Source organism: Enhydra lutris, unplaced genomic scaffold (assembly GCF_002288905.1).
Source record: "Enhydra lutris kenyoni isolate GAN:26980312 unplaced genomic scaffold, ASM228890v2 scaffoldscaffold13, whole genome shotgun sequence".
Classification (NCBI taxonomy): domain Eukaryota; kingdom Metazoa; phylum Chordata; class Mammalia; order Carnivora; family Mustelidae; genus Enhydra; species Enhydra lutris.
In genome coordinates, this window is record NW_019154097.1 from 52,615,048 (window position 1) to 52,622,249 (window position 7,202).

Below are 7,202 nucleotides of genomic sequence, written 5' to 3' on the forward strand. Positions count from 1 at the left end.
AGTGACTGTCAACGAGCAAAAAAACCAGGATAAAGGGTTTACTTAGCAAAAACGCACATGCCAGGTTTTGGCCATACTCCCCAGACACGATGCGGCTGAACCTGCTACAGCTTCGTCTCCGTGGCTCCTGCTCCCAGGGTCCCAGTTTCCCCACGCGGCATTTCTCACTCCTCCAACTTCCACGTCCAAATGGGCACCAGACCGGAACGTTTCTTCCTCAGAGGCTCTTCGGGCTACTGCTCCTCTCTCCGGCCCCGCACAGCCCCGCACACCTCCCCCACACCCCCACACACGGGTCCGCTGAGCTGACACCACCCGCTGCCCCCCGTGTAAACCCCGTGCAGCACAGGGCCCGCTCCCAGGCCGACGGCCACGGCCAGGTACCGCTGGCTGACTGCCGTCTTCAAGTCTGCGGCAGTTTCCAACGAATTTCAAAGTGACTTCAATCTGGTAACTACTTGTGTGACGGTTAGTAACTAATCCCATACTTTTTAAGGGACCGGTTGGAAGAGCACTGGGAAACCATATGAAACAAACTCATCTGCAATAAAATGCTGTGGGGGTCACAGTCACATCCCATCGCAGTCCACGCACAGAAGCTATGATCCCTCCCACAGGCCACCCTCCACATGTCCTTCCGGGGGTGGAGCGCACCCACGCGGCCAAGGTGAACGGCTGCAGTACGGGCAGTAATCACTTGATGGACCCAGGCAAGGACCACTAAAAGGTGCTAACGCAGACAGACAGACATCTCTGCTTCCTGACAGACACACGCACTAGCGTCTATGAGATGGCTTCTGGCCAAAAACACATCAACTCTGAGTCTGATCAAATCTCGGGTCCCACAACTGATTTACAGTAAGCGTACACCAGGGGACCCAGCCCATAAACGCAGGGGGTGTGAACTCTACAGGACAGAGGACCTGTCTCTTCAGTGAGGAAGAAAAAAAGACACAGATGGAGCCTATAGATGACAAGAGATGTAATGACACCAACCGATCACACTGTCTGATTTAGCTCCTGATCAGAACAAATGCGCCATAAGAAATCTGTGAGACAGCAAGGGAAATGCGAGTGCTAACCAGAAGTTTGATGACAGTAAAAAATTACAATTAACTTTTAAGGTGTGTTCATGACATTGTGGTTAGGTTTCTTAAAAAAAGGATCTTCGGAGTGCCTGGGTGACTCATTGGGTTAAGCCTCTGCCTTCGGCTTGGGTCATGATCTTGGGGTCCTGGGATTGGGCCCTGCATCAGACTCTCTGCTCGGCGGGGAGCCTGCTTCCCCCCACCCCCGCCCGCCCTCCATCTGCCTCTGCCTACTTGTGATCTCTATCAAATAAATAAATAAAATCTTTTCTTAGGGACGCCTGGGTGGCTCAGTTGGTTGGACAACTGCCTTCGGCTCAGGTCATGATCCCAGGGTCCTGGGATCGAGTCCCGCATCGGGCTCCCAGCTCCATGGGGAGTCTGCTTCTTCCTCTGACCTTCTCCTCGCTCATGCGCTCTCTCACTGTCTCTCTCTCAAATAAATAAATAAAATTTAAAAAAAAAAATCTTTTTTTAAAAAATAGGATCTTCATCTTTTACTGAAGTGTTTACACACGCAGAACGATGGGACATCTGTGACCCGCTTCCAGGTCGCCAGGAGGCTGGAGGAAAGATGAGTGGGGACAAAGGTAAAGCAAGCTAGGTCCCGACATGTTAACCGTTGATGATGGGGACGGTTACGTTCAAGTTCACTGCTCTATTCTCACATTTGAAATTTTCGGTAACAGAAAGTGTTAAAAAAGAAAAAAAGAGCCATGCTCATCGCAGAAAGTCTGGGAAATGCAGAAAAGTAAAAAGAAAAGAAAGAATCCCATGACCTTACCACTCACAGAAGGCTACCACAAACAGAAGTCTTGTTTTTACTATAATCAATCGAGTAGTTCACGTTTATCACAAACATGTTTAAAAAAAAAAAAAGGATACAAAAAAAAAAAAAGAGGGAAGAGCAAGTGAGGGGCTGTGTATGGGCCTGTTTCTGTGTAGTTCACATCCAATTCTAAATCTGACGGTATAAAGGACCACAGTCACACAGGAACCACGCCCGCCCGTGTACTCAGAGAGGGCGGGCCACACAGACCAGAGGGAAGCTGACTTGCCACCTCTGAAAACCACGTGAAATCGATGACATTGCTTCCTCCACACCCCCGGAAGCTGCAAATTCATTCAGTTAACTCATATGTTCATTCAACAAACATAATTCAGTTGTGCACCTCCTGCCAGCCAGTTACTGTCCTGGGTGAAAGAGAGCTATTCTCGGCCCAGCCCTCAGGGAGCTCACAGGGTGGAAGAAATGCTAGACTCGGGGCCCAGAAGCCTTTGCTGAGTCAAGTCATGTGGGGGCTGAGTTATAACGGATGTGCACTCCCTCCCTGGGAGTGTCCAGGACAGCAAGATCAGTTCTGAATGGATCACAAGGAATGGTCTTCCCGCCAATAATTAAAAAATACTGATCTTTGGGGAAGAACGTACTCGCAGTAATAAATGGGGGTAAATTCTGGTATTCATCTTAAGCACACGCTTTCTGCAGTAGGAAAGAAGAGGGAGGAAAGACATCGTGGGAGCTGTCCCTGGGAGTGGGCAGTGCTAGCGATGCCTCCCAGGACGGACGTCACCTATCAGGAACTGGCATGCATATCATCACAACGCTAACAGAACAAAACAAAAACTTCAAGGCTCATGAACCTCACTCCACTAAATCCAAGCATAGCAAGTCCATGAAATGCCCAGTACAACAGGAATTTTTAATTTATGGGGGCCGCCTGGGTGGCTCAAGCCACTGAGCGTGTGTCTTTGGCTCAGGTCATGATCCCAGGATCCTGGGATCGAGCCCCACATCGGGCTCCCTGCTCGGCGGGAAGCCGGCCTCTCCCTCTCCCACATTCCCTGCTTATGTTCCCGCTCTCGCTGTGTCTCTGTAAAATAAATGAATAAAATCTTTAAAAATTAATTAATTAATTTATGGTAAAGAAATTCATAGCTTCAAACATTAAAGGCAAAACCACGTACCAACGCCTGAGAGGAAATGGACAGTAATTACTACCCTTCTTTAAAAGCCAGTAATGAATTTCCCACTTTGGAGTAACAAAAACGTACACATTCAACTTCCTTGCACTAAATTCAGTAAAATTTCTTGATTGCTTTCTATGTGATAGGCCAAAGAGCCTTGACCCGGCGCTAAAAAAGCAGTTTACAACAGCCCACTCCACATACAGGACTACTCAGGTTTACACTCTCCAAAACAGAAAAAACTGTAAGCTAGCTCCAACCGCTAAACGCACAGGTCAACAGACTCGGCCAATTTTCAGAAGGAAGCAGGAGGAGGGAGACACAGATGTCCCCTGAATGGCTCTCCTCCTGCCCGGTCGTTCTGTTCTCATGCATTTTACATCACTGCCTACGTGGAGACTGCTCAGAAGCCCAGCCGAAGGCAAACACAGGCACAGTGGGGCAAAGAACGTGGTCAGAGAGCGGTCAAGGGCTCAGGTTGTCGGCCACCCAGAAGTCAAGCCCATTGAACACAAACCAGCCGGGGGTCCACCAGCTCCCACGACACCATGTAAACGACGGACCTGGTACTGGCCTATTCAGAGGATGATCTGAGGCCTCGGCGAGCTGGCATTCCTTCCCCTCCAGTTAGAGAACAAATATAGAGGGCACCAGATTCAGTAAGCTAGGCCCCAGTCAGGAGCCGACCTACACAGCAGGTGGGCAGGGAGCTCTAAAAATCCCACTGAATTATGGAAAGGTGCATTAGCGCAACAGGCCTCTAAGAGCCTGGGGGCAGGGCAGGGATGCGGCTGTTCTGCCTGTCACTTGCTCACCAGAGGAGTGGTTGGCCCTGAAATGTATTTAATGGCCCAGAACAGACACTGAGCAGGTTACGAAAAGAGAACAGAGTAGTAACAAAAATAGGACAGAATAACTTTGTTACTCATCAAGCCCTGACTTTACCGAAATACATACCTTTCACCTTCATAAAATAAAGGTACGCTGTCCCTCTCACACCCTAAGCAGTAGTGAGTCATTGTTGAGGCTGCACTGGGAAACCAATACATTATTTACAACCAAACACAGCGAGACCCTAGAGAGGGGAGAAGTTTACAGAAGCAAGCTTTGATCGCTGGGAATCACCCCAGCAAAAATCCCCTGGACTCTCTCACAGAAGCATAACTAGACCATCAGAGACAAGCGTGGAACGGGAAACCCATTGGAGAAATATAAACACTAGTGAGGGGTTCAAGGCACTTACTACACAGAAACAGAAAGTGCCCAAAGAGGAAGCACAGTAGTTAAATAGGTCCTCTCCTGATCAACAGATCCTGAGAAAGCAAGGATCACGGGGCACAGTCCATGGCAGAGAAAAGCGGACACGGGAACCAGAAGACAAGAGAAAGTGAGTCAATGTCCCTAAAAGTACCCATGGGGCATCTGGGGCCCAGCCATCCCTAAGGCTGCTGGGGGCTGCCTTCTCCCTGCCCTGGCCCCCATGCCCTGCTGTTTTCCCTTCTGGCCCAGGAACCCCAGCTGTGCTAGGAAAGCCTGAGTGCTGGGTACCACTGTCCTGTCCCAGAAGCTTCATCTCCAGGGACACTGGAGAGACAGCACTTCCTGTCCTGGACCCCTGCCCTGGGGATGGGAACGTCCGTTCCCAGCCCAAGTCACTGCCATTCAGACCTGAACCCCCACTGTGGGGAAGTGAGGGGGCACACCTCCGACACTGAAACCACCTGATGCTACCCTTTTCAGGAGTGCGTGCAGGGTCGACCCGGGATTCAGACCTGGTGGGGAGTGGGGCGAACCTGGGGACCCAGGCTGGCCGAGCCTCAGGGGTGTCCTCTGGTCCAGACCTGGCAGGAGCAAAGGTGACCCTTACGGTTTAGGCCAGGCGGGGCCGGGAGACCCTCGGAGCCCAAGGTCCAGGCAGGCTGGAGGTCGGGAGTGGACCCCGGGTCCAGACTTAGCACGGATCGGACCTGGGTCGGAGAGCGTCCCTGAGGCCCCGGCTGGGCGGGGTCGGAGGCGTCTCTGGTGTCGGGTCGGGCAGGGCAGGGCGGGGTCGGGCCAGGGCTTGGGGTGACCCCAGGATCTACCCAATCGGGCTACGGATCCAGGGGGTGGTCGGGCCCCGGGCCAGGGTGACCTCCGGGTCCAGGCCGGGTCAAAGGCCGAAAGCGACCCCGAGTCGGAGTCGGGCCGAGGGTCCTGGTGACCCTGGCGTCCAGGCCGGGTCGGGGATCCAGGGGGGGCCCGGGGTCCAGGCCGGGCGGGGGCCGTGGCACTCACTGTTTGGGCAGCTGCAGGGCGGGCGCGCCGCGCCGCTGGAAGGCCCCGTCCACGAAGACGCCGTTCTTGCCGAGGCAGCGCAGGTAGAAGTGCGGCTCCTGGAAGGTGAGCTGCAGGTGGCGCCGCGAGATGAAGCTGGACAGGCCCATGCTCAGGTCCACCGAGCCCTGCGACGAGTTGCGGCCGATGGTGACGCTGGGCTGCCGCATGAGGAACTCGAACTCGCGGCCCTCAAGGCGCGCCAGCGCGGGCCCGGGGCTCCGACGCACCGAGGCGGCCGCCGCGGCCACCAGGGCCTCGCCCGCCGCGGCCCCCGCGCCCGGGCCCGCCGCCGCGGCCGCCCGCGGCCCCCGCGATCGCGCCCCCCGCGCCTGCGGCCCCCGCGCTGCCCGCGATCGCGCCCGGCAGCGGCGGCGGCGGCGGCGGTGGCGGCGGCGGCGGGGGCTGGGCGGGCGGTGGCGGCGACGGGGGCGGGCCCGGGCGCCGGGGCCGCGGGGGCTGCGGCGGCGGGGAAGGCGGCGGCAGCGGCAGCGGCGGCGCACAGCACGGGGCTGCAGGGCGCCGAGCGCAGCGCCAGCAGGGCGCGGGCCCCGCTGTCCTCGCCGACTTCGGCCATGTTCGCGCAGCTCCGAGCGGCCTCCGGCGGCGGCGCGGCAGCGGGGGGCGGGGCTCCGCGGGGCGCGAGCGGGCGCGGCATCCCGGACCGGATCTCTGCGGAGCGGAGCCAGTGGCCGAACGAGCGCGCGCCCCCTCCCGCCGGCGCTCCCGGGGCGAGCCGGGGAGTTGTCCACGCCGGCCGGCGCGCTGCCCTAACCCCGCCGCCGCCCCGGGCCCCAGCTGCCGCCTCGCCCTGGAGGGGTCGCGGAGGGGAACCCCCGAAAGTCTCCCTGGAAAGTTTTGCTCCAGGCTCCCTGGGGACAAGGACCAGTGACCTCAGGAGTCTCCGGGCCGGACTCGCTCCCTCCCTCGGCCCACCCTAAATTGAGGTCACACTCACTCGAATGAACGGTTTTCGAACTGTAATTGAAGTTTGTCAAAAGATGCTTGTGATCCCTAATGCCCCGTGTGTCTTTCTAGAGTCATTTATTCACTCAACAAACAGCCAGCTCAAATCCCGCGGCCGTACTCTGGGCACCAGCCACCGCCTCGCCCTTCAAACCGCTGACCCGCTGGCTCATGGGGAGCCTGATGCCGGGCCAGTGGGGCATCGGGGCTCGGATCCCTTTGGTGCTCCAGTGTGCTGATCAGGCTTTCCCACTTCAGCCCGTCCGGTCCGGTAAGAAATGTGGCGAGTCCTGCAAGGCATTGCTGGGTGGTGGCCTGTGAGTGTGCGGGGAGATGGGGCCCCCAGGGTGGGAAGCTTGTCTGCTTACTCACTTTTCCCTGGATCTGCAGTCCATATTAGGCCAATCATCACCTGAGCGAATACACAGAGACAGACAGAGATAGGCAAATGTTGGGGGGGCGGGGCGTGTTGGTCAAGGAACATATTTTTATGAAAAGCTGTAACAAGAGAACCTACTTGACGGAGGAGGACAGTAAAAAACGGGGTCAGGGATCTCGTCCCTAAGGAATGACACAAGTCCAAGGTTGATCTGTGGGAAGAGGGGCTGGGGGTCTGGGGGATGGCATTCCAGCCATGCAACAGCACATGTTAAGGAAGGGAGCGTGGCACCTTTGGGGGGATTGACGGATCCCTGGGGATGGAAGCGAGAGTGACCAGGTCAGCTGAACCCGATTAGGGCCATTTGGGTCATGTCCGGATTTAGGTCTTGTTCTACTAGCCACGGAAACCAGTGAGGGGTTACTGGCAGGCCCACCAGCTGGTATGTGGAGTCTGGATCAGAAAGGGGTCAGTGACCATGGGTG

At 56.3% G+C, this 7,202-nt stretch overlaps 1 protein-coding gene across 1 annotated transcript in view; it reads right to left on the bottom strand.

Moving 5' to 3' along the window:
- The window catches only part of LOC111145719 (forkhead box K1), a 57,833-nt gene extending 51,884 nt beyond the window's left edge, over window positions 1-5,949 (bottom strand). The window contains 3 exon segments of the mRNA XM_022500870.1: window positions 5,334-5,633; window positions 5,677-5,807; window positions 5,809-5,949. Coding sequence (XP_022356578.1) covers window positions 5,334-5,633; window positions 5,677-5,807; window positions 5,809-5,949 — 572 coding nt within the window.
- Between the last annotated feature and the right edge of the window lie 1,253 nt (window positions 5,950-7,202).